Source organism: Arachis duranensis, chromosome 7 (genome assembly GCF_000817695.3).
Source record: "Arachis duranensis cultivar V14167 chromosome 7, aradu.V14167.gnm2.J7QH, whole genome shotgun sequence".
In the NCBI taxonomy this organism is placed as follows: domain Eukaryota; kingdom Viridiplantae; phylum Streptophyta; class Magnoliopsida; order Fabales; family Fabaceae; genus Arachis; species Arachis duranensis.
This window is the reverse complement of record NC_029778.3, coordinates 63,805,087-63,821,287: the sequence shown is the minus strand read 5'-3', so window position 1 is coordinate 63,821,287 and position 16,201 is coordinate 63,805,087. Positions and strand designations below refer to the sequence as shown.

At 30.7% G+C, this 16,201-nt stretch overlaps 1 protein-coding gene across 1 annotated transcript; it reads right to left on the bottom strand.

The window, feature by feature from the left end:
• Nucleotides 1-1,098: 1,098 nt before the first annotated feature.
• LOC107459397 (putative cyclin-B3-1) lies at nt 1,099-9,366 on the bottom strand. The gene is made up of 23 exons (XM_016077633.3): nt 9,222-9,366; nt 8,988-9,045; nt 8,829-8,892; nt 8,700-8,732; nt 8,169-8,199; nt 7,990-8,038; nt 7,800-7,890; nt 7,359-7,419; nt 6,091-6,145; nt 5,926-6,007; nt 5,770-5,805; nt 5,612-5,681; nt 5,427-5,475; nt 5,251-5,344; nt 4,342-4,387; nt 3,662-3,952; nt 3,458-3,580; nt 2,498-2,587; nt 2,216-2,377; nt 2,071-2,130; nt 1,859-1,957; nt 1,507-1,685; nt 1,099-1,420 (listed from the first exon to the last, which is right to left on the bottom strand). The coding sequence occupies exons 1-23, from the start codon at nt 9,237-9,239 to the stop codon at nt 1,288-1,290; spliced, it is 1,974 nt and encodes a 657-aa protein (XP_015933119.1). The 5' UTR covers nt 9,240-9,366; the 3' UTR covers nt 1,099-1,287.
• Nucleotides 9,367-16,201: the final 6,835 nt, after the last annotated feature.

Genomic DNA, 16,201 nt, shown 5'->3' with positions numbered 1-16,201 from the left:
CGGACTCAAACTTAGAAAAAGAAAAGGTAACTCCTAACTTCATGAAAAAACAATTATAGACATATATGAAATGTCGTTCTAACCTATCAAGTTGGGGGAAGCAGACCCTCTCCTCAGAGTCAGCAACAACAATCTAAAAGTTTCTCTCATCCTCTCAACTTAAACATAGTCTATGATGTCTACGAAAGGTTTCGGCATATTCATTATCAATCACAGGGATAGGGTATTATTCAAAACAAAAGTATTACATCAACCTCTATTATACTATCATCCAAATACAAAGCCACAAGTCAAATAATAAAATAAAAAACAACCAAACATAAAATGCCAACATCAAAATTTGTCATCAATAATCAAAACCCACAAAAATATAAACTAAGATCAAACAGAACCCAATGACAAAACAATGAATTAAATTGATTGATATTATCATCTAAACAATAACAAAATTTAGTTAACAGCAACCCAATGACAAAAACAATAAATTAAGATCAACATAAACTATATTTTTAGCAAATTAAACACACTTCTTCTCTAAAGCCTGGACTGATAGTATAAAAAACGTTTTATACCATCTTGCAATCACAACCGTTTTTTTGAATGATCATTCACACGGTTAATGTAAAAAATAGTTATTTTTGCTAATGTGATGTTATGTGATTGAATGCACATGTAAAATGACTTTACACTGACACTGTATCAAAATCACATTCTTAATTTGATGCACTGACGGTGTAAAACATTTTACGCAATCGTGCAATCACAACTGTTTTCTTAAATGACCATTCATGTGGTCAATGTAAAAGGTAGTTATTTTTGTTAATATGGCGTTATGTGATTGAATGCATGTGTAAAATGCTTTTACAGTGATAGTACAAAAGAATTTAGTTTTAATGCAATATAAAACATTTTACACAATCCTACGATAACAACCGTTTTCTTAAATAACCTTTCACGCGGCCAATAATCAATTATGAGAGTTATATTTTAATTAGTTGTGAATTTGTGATGGTTGCAGTGCAAACCCATTAAAAAAGAGAAATAGAAAAATTTGTACTATTTGCAATAATTTCATAATAATTGATTGGGTAATTTTTAAATTTTGTTAAGTAATCAAAATTGTTGACATAACATTGTTAGAGAAAAATTCAATGTGAAAGAAGTTAGTATCAACTTTTATATAGTAAAAATAGATGGATAAAAGATGGTATCACAGATGTAGCTACAACATTCTAAGATTTTTTTTTTTTAAGTTTGACATATTATAGTATAAGATTGCAGCTAAAATCAGGGAAGGCTATCCAACGGTCTTACGGCTGCAACCAAACGTAGCTCCTTTCTTGAGTACTTTTCATATGTAACCTTTAGCTTTCCAATGCTAGCAGCTTTATGGAGTTTCAATATCATTTCGGCACAACCCCTACAAAAAATTACAGTCAACATGAATAAGAATTAACACAAATTTTGAATTTGGATATTGATTTTTTTAAGAGTAGATAGAAGTGCCTCATTTGTGAAATATCATAGTGTGCATGCTTCTGCAGCAATGGCGTCCATGGCGGCTCAATTTGCAGAGTGCAACGTGCAACATAGAGAGCTGATGCACATAATAATGAGGGCTTGAATGCTATAGCTTCATATTCAACCAAGCATAGGTCAATGAGAAAGAATGCCATGTGTTCAAGCTGGACAGAGAAAATTAGAAACCATCAATCTTAGAAAACTACTATACAGTATAAGACACTTCCTAAAACGATCAATTTATCATCCAAATTAACTAATCATCCTTCAACCTAGCAACATTAATATTGGTTCAATACACCATATTCGAACAATTAACCCTCGGAGAAATATATACCTTACTATCTGATTGTGCAGCCTTTAGAAACCTCACCAAGAAAACATAAGGAGTAGGAACATTCAAACGAAACTTCAATTTTCTAAGAATAAGCTTCTCCTGAGTAGCAAAACCATTCCACACGTTAGAACACAAACCATGAGATAATGGGTGTTAAGCCGTTTACAGGTCCAAAATAAAATAAAAAACCGGATAGCAATGCAATTGCATACCATTCCAAGCATTTGATCTCTTGTATATGACTCAGCAGAGATGCTTATTAAATCTTTGACCTACGGGGAAAACATTTAGAGTCAATGATAAATCATGTTCCTTTTTCTTCAAGAAAAGATGTTTGACAAAAAGGATAATTCATACTCTAGGATGCCAAAAGTCCTCGTATTTTGAAGCCAGCAAAAGTGCTGTAAGACCAACTAATTGCATATCTGTCTTTTCTATTTTCACCATGGAAAGATATTGATCTAATAATGTAACTGTGAGATATAGTGTTTCTGGCATCAAATCAAACTTCATGTGTACCTGTAATAGGCAAGAATGATATCCAAAGAAAAAATGATCATAAAACATAGTTAAGCACGTAAAAAGAAAGTGACACACACGTGAAAAGTCATCCCATAGATGGCAGAACTAAATACATACTTCAATCAACCAGTTGATCAAAATGCCCCGCATATAAGGTGTAATTTCTGTCTGAATGCACATGTAATTTGCCAAAGATGGATTTTGCGCCTGCATTTAATTAAAAGCACATTTGAAATAACCAAAAAATGTTGATTGAAATTCCAGAATAAGAGGGAAACAAATAATATCAATTTGCATAGGCTCTGACGTTAGTGCCATCTGATTTATGCCAATCAAGAAGAATACAAAATGAGTCAAACAATGTGGTAGAAATAGACAAGTTTGCATCATGTCTTAAACATATAAAACTATTGAAAAAGTGTAACATCAAATAACATTTGTGGCTCATTCCTTTCTCCTCAGAATGTTGCATCTGCAGTGTAGCACTTATAGAAAGTTTGCACGCATTTAAGCATATCAACTTTGACTGTATTGGTGTGTAGTAATTGCTATGACAGTTCCTACAAGATTGGGATGACTTCCACCCAACTTCAACAGTTCAAAACAAGCTGGGTGACAACCACTAAAACATGCAATAATTCTGAAGAAATGTCACTACTGAATTATATTATATTTAAAAGCTAAACAAACTTGTCGCTGAAAATGGGGAGTGAAACAAATGTCTGTTAGAACAAGTTAAAACATTTTAGGAGATCATATTGTTAAATTCTGGGACCAAATTATATGTATGTTCTTCCTAGTTTGGCTTTGAATTTTGTTACACCCCTAACATTCCCCACGGATGAAATAGTAGTTTTTCTATAATTATATTTGATGCAAGAAACATTTAAGTTTATAGAAATGTCCAAAGCAGCTTATTAATTAAGATCAAAATTTTTTACTCAATTATTTACTTATTCTGCAGTCAGTAAAGCAACTAAAACTCTAAAAGCCTAGAGTTGTTGGAACACAACAAGACCAAGCATCATCAAAGAGAAAGAGGCACACTGATATGCATCAGAATGTTATGAATATTACCTCACTAACCCAATAGTACTGATATATGTCATCAACATATTCAGGTACTTCTAAATGATTGCAATCATTGTCTATATTTGGTAGGTTATCTTGCTGGCTAACTTCACACGTTTGCTTGAGAAGCTGCAAAATAAGGCTACATGTCACATAAATTTGAATAAAAAATGAAAAGGAAAAAATGGTTTGGCACACACTGTGAACAACCTTAGATCCTTCCATCAATGAACTAGTATAAGATTTCTTGCGTCTTGACTTTTTCATTAGAATGAGTTCTGGCAAATGTACTACCAAATTTTTCTCTCCATCAGATGGAACACATCCTTGATTTGCATCATTGGAAACTGATTCTAAACCATTCACTGGAAGAGGCAATGGAAGTGCTTCCTCATCCTGAGACAATATTGTAGCATCTGATTGTGATATGTTCTGATCTGATATGCATTTAGGTTTTAAAGTCATGTGATTGGTAGAAGCGATGACTTTAGTCTTAAGAGGCTGCAAACAAGAAGGTAAAAGTCAGTTTGATTATATGGCAAATCTTCTATAAATAGCTATATGCTGTAAATAATTTGCACAATCTTTAACATCGAGAGAATATTATTCAGCTTCTATCATTTCAAGAGTGAACCATTTTGACTTGTCTTTCTCCTTTTAAAGTATCAGAATGTGTAGAGGAATCACATATACACATAAAAGGTTTTCTGAATAGAGTTTCACCTCAGCACACTACATAATTCCCCTTCACTAGAATTATACAACAATGGCACATAAATTCCAAATTGAATATAAAATAGGTACAGAAATGTGCCTAGCCTCAAAGAATATTAACGTAATTCTAAACAATTTCTGCATTGTTCAATCAAATACAGCAACTATAGACATACCATGATGTACTTCCTTGAAGATCCATATAAAACTTTGGATTGACTCCTGCATTCAACATGAATTGCAAGAAAGTTACAACGAATGTCATCGTATAAGTTATCAGCTTGAAAAATCTAAGTCTAAAAGCAACACCCAGTAAAAGAAAATATGGTAACAGATAATACAACACCACGGCATCCAGGTAAATAGAGATTTTGGAACTCCCATGTTTTGAAAACACATGGGTTTTGCTTGCTCAAAGAAAGGATCTTTTGCTTGACATCCACACATCGAATATTAACTTGCAAGAGAGTACAAATAAAAAACACAAGTTTACTTAATAGAGAATACCAACAAAATGAAACAAAAAAAGATGTCAATCCATGTTGCTGGCATGATTGTGTAGGACTATAACAAGACCAAAATTGTGGAAGCAAATAACTGCGCAATGATAATTCACTATCTCTTATTCAGATGGAAAACATTAAATATATGAAAACTCTGCCCTTATTTTGAATTTAGGCCATAGAGGCATTCTCCACATATCAACTAGTGTTTGAAAAATGGTTAAGGATAAAATTCCTGCAAAACAAAGAATTAAATTCTACAAGTTTTCAACTTTCCCTTATAATTTTTAATTGCTAACATATAATATATTATTAGCAATATGAAAATTTGATAGCACCATGAATCACTTTATTCAGTAACTTTAGTCTTAATATTGATCCTTTCATGTATCCTCTCTTTAGCCACAGCAACCTAAGTATTTTCTGAGGTGATTACTACCAAATACCAATGTTTCTAGAATGATTACCACCATTATAGGTTGACTTGCTAGATTCATCCTATATTGCAACTTAAAGACAAACTAAAACAGCCAAAATGTTTATGTACAGTGTAAAACTATGACAAAATTTATTATTGCTTACGTTTGAGTAAAGCCATCACTCACTCGTATCTTCCGCACATTGTTTCTTGCATTAGTTAGCTGGGAACTAACTCTTCTACTTGCTGTTGCCTTAGCTGAAATGACAATAGGCTTAGTAGATATAGTATAACTCAATTCATTGAAATTTACAGATTGCTTATCCATGAGACAACTCACAGGGGAGAGAACTTCGTGCCTTTGCTGTTTCAGAACTTCCAGCACTTTCCTAAAATGAAGTAAAGTGGGGTAACATAAAAAAGAAAATAAAATAAAAAATATATTTAAAGAACAGAAAAAGAAAAAGAAATACATGAAGAGAAAATATTGTACTGCCTGGAAAGATAAACCATTGTATTACTCACATCTGCTCTGTATACCTTCCTTGGTGCTGGTAAGGACTTCCTTGGTATTGGTAAGGACTTCCTTGAATTACTTGAAAAGGACAAATAAATACTCTGGTTTCAGCCATATTTGTATTCATAAAAATTAGAATCGATCAACAAACAAATACTTCACAGACCTTGGATTTGAAGGTAATATAGGCTTCTTGGCAAACCTAAAAGAAAACGAATTGCCACATAATTTCTTTAGAGAAGGGCTTGGGACGATAAACATGAACCTCAATAAATCCACTATCATGTGTCATGTGACAAACCAGAGACAAAATGTGGAGTACCTGTCTTTTGTGACAACTGATGGGCCTCCATGTGAATTATACTTCTGATCCTTTGAAGCTGGTCTCACATCTATGCCTAGTTCTTAATTCAATGAAAGGGAGATAAAGACCTTAATAAGACATAGAGCATTCAAATAAAAGTATATCAAACAGAAAAGTATTCACCTTTCTTTGGAGCATCTGACTGGACATCATTGCTTCTATTTCTTTGCATTATTCCCTAATTTAAGCAAGAAAAGTGATCAGGAGTGAGAACTTTGTAATCGTTGACCAAATCAAATTTCATATGCTATCATTTCATATATGCTGCCTTTTTAACATGCTAGTCCCAGTGCCCGAAAACAGGATAAGTTTCACAATCAGTTCTTCTTAATGATAGAAAATATGGGAGAAAATTGGCACAGGTGTGAATGTGATGTTAGATGCCTGCTGATATATCCGATCATATAGCTTTGCTGCCACTATATCCTACTGGCTACCATTTCCAGAAGGTTGTGTTGTTATATGATAACGATCATGATAGAAATAAAGACCAAAATTTACCAAAATATGCTGTACATAGGATGCCAGTTCTGGTATCAGGTAAACAATATTACAGAACATGCAACTGTTGTAAAGGTACTATATAAATAAGGGAAACAACAACAAAAGCCTTTTAGTCCCTATGTGGATTCAGCTACATAGATCAAATGACTCAATTGTGCACAAACCATTTACATCTAAGTCCATAATGGTTCATCCATAGGTTTTTCTTCAGTCTGCTCTACCTCCATGAAACTTACCGTCTCACCCATCCCCGGGTGTTAGAGTTCATTACAGGACACATAGTTCACTGCCCACACAGCTATTCCACGTGGTACACATGAACAGTGTAATTTAGTTGACAATTAGGTGGTTAGATCAACATCAATCCAGTTTCAACTGTATCAATGTACGGTTCATTTTCTCTCTTTCTGAGCAGCATTTTCTAACTTTCTTTCTTTTACTCAATTTGCTGACCTCTCAGACTATAGCATCAAGATGAACTGTTATGTAGCATTTCACCCTAAACTTGTATGCCTTATTAAGTGATTCCTAGAGTTTAGAGCTGCAGTTTTATTCATTGTATCATTAGGGGTTATCATAAACATTAAATAGGTCTAGTGGAAGAGGAAAAGTTCTAGTACACTCATGGAGAAAGAGCTTTTTTCTTCGTTTACATGTATTTCAACTATACAATAACTAAAAGTATGAGAGGGATACAATAGTAAAAATTTGGGGTAGCTAAAAAAGCCAGGTGGAGGAAGAAAGTTGGGATTATGTAGAGAATGTTACAAATGACTCGGTAGATAGAAGAGAAGACTACCAAAGAATTAAGAAAACGCAAAGCAACAAGGAAACAGGAAAACAGAAAAGAGACATAACAGATAGTAACCAATAACTATTTTCCATACCGTGAAGGATTTCCTCAAGGTGATACCACCCCCTTTTTTAATGTTTGAACCTGCTAAACCCCTAAGAAAGCACATAAGACACAAAAGTCAAATAATATTCAGCAGTAAAGAAAACAATGTTTGGACGGAATAAAGTGACATAGAAATAATATACTATCTTATCTTATTCAAGCAAAAGTAAAGATGTTATGTTAACCTGTTTGAAATTATGTTGCAAAAATAATATAACAATTTCTTCTTATATACCATAGGCCTGCCTATATTTCAAACAAAATATTAAAAACAGGGATAAAGTTAAGCTCGCCACTGGACCTATCATAAATTCAAAACATCTCTAGACAAAATAGTTGATATAGCAGTATCTCTGTCATCCAACATACGAAGCAAGTTACACTCACTTGCAAACATTCCATCTCTTAACAGAATAATGAAGATACTCACTTCATTTTGGAGCTGTCACGTCCAATATTTGTTGCAGAGTTTCCTTGAACATTACTAACATCAGCCAATGCCTTTCTCACATTTTTATTTGCTACCAACATCCAACATAAGAGAAAATGATAAATGTGTTTCGCAAACATAAACATATTTTTTCAAAATGTAATAGGAAACTAGTCCAGTAAAAACTTACCAGAAGTAACATATTTGCTATTGCTTTTATCCATACTTTTGAAGCCTCCCTTCACCAGTGAAGTTACAAAATAATTATGTATACAGTGTGTAAGAAATCGCATAACAAAAAATTCAAAAGGCACAAATACAAAGACACTTTATTTAGCATTTGGAAAGTTAAGTTTAGAATTAAATTACCTTAGGATTACCAGCTACTGTAGCACTCGTTCTTCATAAATTGCAAAGTGGTGGGAGAAAAAACAAATAGAGTATTAGATTGCTCTTTATACTCAAGAAACTTAGATTACAATCTAAAGAAAACAAGCGACCATTCTGCCATAACATGTGTCACATTGGTTTCCAAAAGAAGGCAACAACATCAAACCTTGCCTTACAAAATCATAAAACAAGGTAGCACCATAGCAGCTTTGTACTCATATATGCCCTACAAGTGTTCCAATCCTAGGAAGAATCTAAACAAAGAAAAAGTTTAATTCTTAAAGCTCGACAAACTAACATCTCCTTATAATGTATCTAATATCTCAAAGAAGTAAACAACAAAACAAAACTGAAAACATTCACTGTTAGATATAACGAGAACAAAGAAGAACCAATTAACAATCAGTTCCAGAAGTAAGTATTATACAATTTTCGACAATCTCAGCTCAGCTCTACCAAAAATTCAAAGAGCAGAATTTATGCCTTCCAAAATCAGGAAATAGGACATACCTCGAAGTTGCACATGCTTCTCTCACAGATTTCCTAAAAAGAGATTCAAATTATTTTCTTACAAATAAATTGTAAGCATAAATACGCATAAATTATACAGTATCCATCACACACGCAAAAGACACTTACATGAGCACATTGCCAACTTTAATCCGTTCATTTTCCATAAGGACCTTGAAATTCCTCCCACCAACTGCTCCAAACATATAGTAGAACACCAAGAAGATTCAAGAAAAATTAAAAATAAAATAAAATAAAATTTGTAACATAAACAAATATAAAAGATACCACTTGGCCGAGGTTCGCGACTGTCAGGGATCCGGGATGAAACCTCCCTAGATTTTCCCTGAAACATGCAACAACGAAACAATAACCACGAAAATAAGATAAGATTTGAAAATAATAGAAAAAAATGCCAGAACGTTCGTCGAAAGAAACACGCGAGTTGGAAGTGAGGATTACGTTGAAAGAAAAATTGTAAAATTCAGGGTAGTAAAGAGATCGGAGTTGAGCATTACTTACCGTGAGAGAAGAAGCCATTGAGATTTCTGGCTTTCCTTTCTGCTTAAGGTGGATGCGATTTGAGTTATGGGAAAAATACCCGTTGAAAATTGAATGGGAAGAACACCGCGCATATGCTTATGATTTTAAAAAGGCGTGCTTTTACTTTAATGCCCCCCTGCCTTCAAAAATGATATATTATGTGTGTTATCTCCAAAAATGATATATTATGTGTGTTGTACCGAATTGTGAAAGTGCTGCAAGTTTGCAACTTTAATTTTTTAATTCGTTAAAATACAAAACGGCAAAATCGTTTTTTATTTTCCTAATTTAAGAAAAATAAAGAACAAAACAGTGATGCCCTTTTTTCTATTTTAATAATTGAAAAAAATATGACAAACAAAACAGAAATTCTGCTTAGCGATTTTCAAATTTTTAAAAAGAAAATATTTTTAATAAAAACATCAGTAACTTTTTTAATTAAAAAAATTTACACAAAACATTTTAAAAAAAAATTCATGACAGAGTGAAACTCACTTGATGTCAAATAACCTGTATAACACACATGTTTGATCAAATATTTAAAAAAAAAAATTAGACAATATAATTTACCTTCTAAATATTTTGGGTGAATATAAATTGGATCGGATATGACCAAAATTTTTATTCTATCTGCACCAAAATTATTAGATTAAATTCAATATCTGCAAATTTTAAACTTAGATCTAATCCGTACATTTACGAATCGGATCAAACCGGATATCAAATATATTCACAAAACATTAAAATATTTTTAAAAGTTTATTTTTATTAAAAAATATCAATAAAATTCATTTTTTTCCACTTTTTTATACATATATGTTTACTCTTAAAATATTATCAAATATATTTTTTAAAATAATAAAAATAATATAATATAATATATATGATAATAATCGAATTAATATCTACAATTTTTAAATTAAAATTAAATAAATATTACGAATATACGAATCAAATCCAATCAATTAATATCCCAAAATGTTTGTTTCCCTTCTTACACTTTTAAATTGTATAATAATTCGAATATCCTGTTTTCTTTCGTAAATTCCTTCGTTCTTGCTTTTTGTGGATATATATGCCTTGACCTTCCTATGGGGAAGTGAGAAATTAGATTCATGGTGGAAAAAGGCTTTAGGCTTAGGCCATAATATTGAAATATAAAATTGAGAGAACATATTAGGTGATCAACAATTTTATTTTCATTCCCTTTTTTTTTTAACATAAAGTAGTGGTCTTCAGTATTTTTAAATTAAAATAAAATATTAAAAATAAAAATAAAATTAAACATATAAATGTTACTTGAGGATAAAAATATATTTATAGTTTAATAATTATTTTAGTAAATAAAATATCATTATAATAATACCCTAAAAATATTCTATTTTATTGAAATTCAATTTAATACAATAACATTTTTATAAAAAGCGGATATAGTCATATAGTAGTATATATTCTTGTTAATAAATTATATAAAGATATTTATGAAGCTATAACTATATTATATAAAAGGTTTAATTACTCTATTAGTCCCTATAATTCTATCAAAACTTTAATTAAATTCTTATACTTTTTATCTTTTCGATTGAGTTCCTAGACTGCTTTAATTTTATAATTAAGTCCTTCTTAATATAAAAATTATTAGAGTTAACTGAATATTTTTTCGTAAATTGAAGGTATTTATAATTAAAAACTTAATTAAATCTTTGACTGCATATATTTTGATAAAAATATTATGTTAATTTTAACATTTTTAACATGAAAATGACGTAATTACAAAATTAAAAGCAGTGTAGGGATCCAACTGAAAGAAAAAAAATATAAAGACCTAATTAAAAATTTGGTGAAACTATAAAAACTAATAGAACAATTAAATCTATATAAAAATATGCCAAATACCTTTAAAAATACTTCTACAAAATTTACCAACAAAATTATATACTACTTAGTTGCTTCTCATAATTTCATATTTGTCTTTAATTAAAATGTTAATATTTGAAGGACTTTTAATGAAAATGGTGCGTTTTAAATAAAATATTTTTAGTATAATTTTTATTTTGCAATAATATCTATTGAAATATAAGTTTACTTAATTTGTTGTTCTCAACCATAATGCTTGGTTTTAATTTTACACAACATTTCAATCTCTTCTCTCATCTTTAATATACTAAAGGTAAATTCTTAAAATGATATACAAAAGTTCATATCACTCACAAAAATAACCTTTAAAAATATAAATAATAAATAAGTCTTTAAATAATTTAAAAATATAACAAAATTAACTAAGAAATATTATATTTTATAAGTATAAAAAAATTTGTATTTAATAAATAATTTGTGTATTTGATATGAATTTAATTTTTGGATGACATTTAAATACTCATTTAGAATGTGCACACAAAAAATTGAAGCAAAAGTAGATCTTTAAACTTTTTTTTTCATTTTTCAAAAACAAAAATTAAGCATTCACAATAAATTTTTAAAAAAAATCACCAAACATAAAATTATCACGTTTTAAAGGATGAAAAAGTTTTATTTATCTAATAATGCTTGAAAAAATCACATTAAAATTTAATCTTTAAAGTATTTTTTAGAATATATATATTTAATATAAAATTATTTTATCACATTTTTAAATATCTCAAACTATTTAGTCATCTCTCATTCTTTCTTTTTCTCTCCAAAATAAAACTTGAAATAATTAATATTTTTATTTATTATTTATTTACTTATTTAATTCATTTGTTAGTATCACATTAATTACCTAATATTTTAATTCTCACTCTTTTAGATATTGATCAAATTGATATGAACAAATCAACAACTATAATTTGTATTATGAGAAATTGAATATTTAAAGAAATACTTTTAGTAATAAAATTTATAAATAATTAAACAATTCTTACATGACGTACTTCACATCTTATTACTATATATTAGTTTATTCATTAGTAAAAAAATATTAATGTATATGAAGTATTTATCATCAAACCAATATGAGTAACAATTTGATAGAGAAAATTATCACACACATAAAAATATTTACAATATTCAATTGTATAAAGGAAAATATAATAAAAATAAGCTGCAAATATATATAATCCGTAAGTAAAAATATAAATTAAAGATTAAAAAAATCCTGAGCAGTTGCCATGTGATGATAAAGGACAGTAAGGCGAAGTGCCAAAGGTTGTCTGGGTCTCCTAAACACAGCAAAAAGGGCTTTAAGAATTGACATTTATTTAATTAAATTTAATATACAATAATTGCTTTCTTAAATGACCTAATATTGAAATTAAACTAAAGATAAATAAATGAAACAATTCAATAAAAATTCCAGAAGTAATGATAATAAACTTTGTAACATTAGCTAATGGTTAGCTATTAAACTGAAACTTAGTTTCCCAAATATAAATCAAATTGTTAGGGGTTTTAAAATTTGTTGAGATAAAAAAAAATATATTACCTATTAATATTTTTTAGTTTAATACTTAAAATAGTCTTATTTGTTGAAATTGTTTTGGTTGAGATGTTTTTTTCATAAATATTGTAACAAGTGAATTATGCTATTGAGTGAAAAATAATGATGATACAAAAGCAAGTAATGATGGAATTAACATCAAATTTGACTCCTAAGTGCAAAAGGCAGTTTAAATTTCACGAGGAGTGGCGTGGGGTGGAAGAGGTGGATGGAATTATGCATAGACCATGGCGGACTCAAATGGTGAGTTTTTCAATGTACCAGCTTTTTAAAAAATTAAAATTGTGCAGGTATGATTTGGTGAAATGATAATCTTTAGGTTCATGTAATTCCAGAAAAGATACGGAGAGGCTAGAGTCACGATTCTTCTATGCTCATTGCTCACTGATTCTTCTTGTATGTTGTGAAGGTAAAACTTTTTTCTTAACTAATTATTGTTATTTTGTTGCTGAATTTTGTGTACTTTTTTTATTCTATTTTTTTTAATAGTTAAATGATTTCACGACAAGAATTTTCTGCTTTAATTTGTAAATGTTGTTGCTAGGTTTTTTTTGCCGTTTAGATTTTGTTAATTGTTGTGGTATAAAGCAATGTTTTGAAAACCGGATCGGACCGGCCAGTTCGATCGGATTAACCGGGAACCGGTCAGTTAGCCGGTCTAGTTAATGCCTAAAATCTGTCTGCAAAAAACCGGTAAAAAAATCGGTCAAACCGGTGATTAACCGGTGAACCGACTGAATCGATCGGTTTTTTAAGACCCGGTTCTCTCATTCACATAAAAACGGTGAAAAAAAACGAAACGTGTGAAGACCCCCCAAATGCCCCTCTCCCTTCTCACTCACTCTCAGTCTCACTCTCAACTGGCAAAATCCCTAATCTCAAAGGTGGCAGCTTTGGAGAGGAGCGGAAGAATGAGCGGAGCCCTCAAAAGCGGCGGAGGAAGGAGGCAGTGGAGCTGTATCTGAGTTGATGTGCATGGCTTCTTCTCGTTGTTTCAGTGTCTCTCTCACTCTCAGTCTCAGCCGCTGTCACTCTTCTCCTCACTGTCTCTGTGCTCGTCGTGAAGCCCACCTCTGTCCTCGCCGTCATCGGCCACCTCTTTCTCGTCGTCAAAATGCCTCTGTCTTCGAGCCATCTCTCTCTCTGTGAGTCGAGCACCACGCCCTGTGAAGTGCGAATGTACCCGCGCCGAATTGGACTCTTCGCCGTCGCCATGAGTTCTTCAATCCTCGTCGTTCCTCAACATCTTCTTCGTAGTCTTCTTTATTTCATTGATTTTCTCCCTTTTTCACTTTAGTTTTTTATTTGTTTCCTCTGTTGTAGGTGGAATGAGTAATTGATTATTTGTTAATTTTATTTATTCTGATTTCTGAGTTGCTTCACTTGTTTGTTGCTGATTTTTTTAAAATTATCAATTGATACTGCTATAATGCATTGCTTCACTACATTATTTATGGAAATTCATAATCTTCTCCATGTTTATGTTAATGGAATACAGTGGTAACAAAGTTTAGAGAATAAATATTGAAAACTAGTGATCATACTGTGGAATTCTATATTCTGTAATGTATTCTTCTAATTATCCTCCTAATTTTGATATAATTTCAGATCCTGGATTTTGAATGCTGAATTGAATTTTGGTATAATTTTATAATGCTGAACAGAATTGATATAATTTTAGATTTTGAATTGTTGTAATTCTGAATTTTGCTGTAATGGCTGAGGTTTTTATTTTACTGTAATGGCTGAAACATGAAGTTGGGTTTTAAGGGGACAGGGGATAGTTTGTTTTGCACATCTTGAGAAAATGTTACTGTTGAGATTGGTCCATAACTATTTCTAATTAGTAATTTGGCATTAATTGAGTGAGTTTTGTCTAATTAAGTAATTATTGATATTATTATTGATTGTTGGTGATTGTTGATTGAATATGGATATAGTATTTTATGCCATGATTTCTTTTAGTTATAAATTGTGATCTTTGAATTTGAATGTAGAATTTTAATGATGAGATGATATATAGTTTAGTTAGTGGGTGGGTTATAAAATTTTAAATTTTATTATTATATGAATGATTGAAAAAATTTAGAAGAAATTACAGAATATAGAATTTACATTGTGGAACTAAATATGATGTATTCTTAAATTTATGGTTTTAGTATATTGTATTTTTAATAATTTTATTTTATATTTAACTAAACCGGTTCGACCACGGTTAAACCATTGAACCATTAAACCAGTTACTCGATCGGTTCAATGACCGGTCCGGTTCTCGCAACCTTGGTATAAAGACATTGTTCAAATATAATTGTTTTTCTTTAAAATTATTGACGGGATATTTTTTTATCTTAATAGAAATCTAGATAGCACTATTATAATTGATCGTCGTTCCGAGTTTTCACTGCGTTTGCCAACTCCCGCACCTTCATTGCAATGAAGGAGATGGCAATAAGAAGGAGCATGAAGGAGATGGCCTTGACTTCCCCTGTTTTTTAAGTCAATTTTCCTTTCTTTATTCAATTGGAGCTTGAGGCATTTTTTTTATTACTATGTTAGGAAGGAATCATCGTAATCAGAACCATTTGAGACTGGAGAAAAAATTATTTTAGGGTTTAAAAGTTTAATTTTTGTTTATTTTGTTAATTTTATTAATTTTGATTCTTGAGTTAATGTTATTGATTTTTTATTCTAAATTATTGATGGTGCTATGGAAGAGACAACAAACAAAATAAAGATCATGTAATAAGGAACTTTCCAATACTATCACCAATGAAAAACACAATTATTAGAAAGAGAAATTAAGGGTTAATTAGCTTAAAAGAAAAGATCAAAACACCAACTACTTTCAATCAAGAAATCAAATTAAAAACAAAACGAACAAGATTTGACAGCTAGAAGATATAAACAGGCAACTGTGCACTACTTTAGATTCTATAGAAAAGAGAGCACAGATGTATTTTGATAATTTGTTTAGAACGAGCAGTCTTCAAAATCCAAACCCTTTGCTGAATAGAGTTAGAAAAAAATTTTAGTAGAGACAAATTGCAGTCTCACCAAGACAGTTAGTGATGATGAAATTAAGAATGTTATTTTTTTATAACCCTTCGACAGGCCTAGAGATGACGGTTTTACTGCTAGATTTTATCATTTTTATTGTGGATTAATAAAAAAGATATTTGTAGGGTGGTTAAAATTTTTTTTGGAGGTGGTGAAATCCTAAAAGGCTTTAACCACATTCAAATATACCTTATCCCTAGGGTCTCTAATGTTATGACAATGAATTAGATTAGGCCGATTAATCTCAGCATCGTATTTTACAAGATTATTTCTAAAGTTTTGATGCACCGACTACAGCCCATAATGAATAAGATTACTAGTGATAGTGAGAGTGTGTTCATCCGGGGATAATTAATTAGTGATAATATTTTTGTGGTGCACGAATATATGCATTTCATGAAAAATAAGACTCATAGAGGATATG

Bases quoted from the DNA above. Each gene is read 5' to 3' on its own strand.
- LOC107459397 (XM_016077633.3), bottom strand. The intron at 8,200-8,699 runs GTATGTCCTATT...CAATTTATGAAG, and splicing joins GAAGCATGTGCAACTTCGAG to AACGAGTGCTACAGTAGCTG. The intron at 7,420-7,799 runs GTGAGTATCTTC...GTGCTTTCTTAG, and splicing joins CGTGACAGCTCCAAAATGAA to GGGTTTAGCAGGTTCAAACA.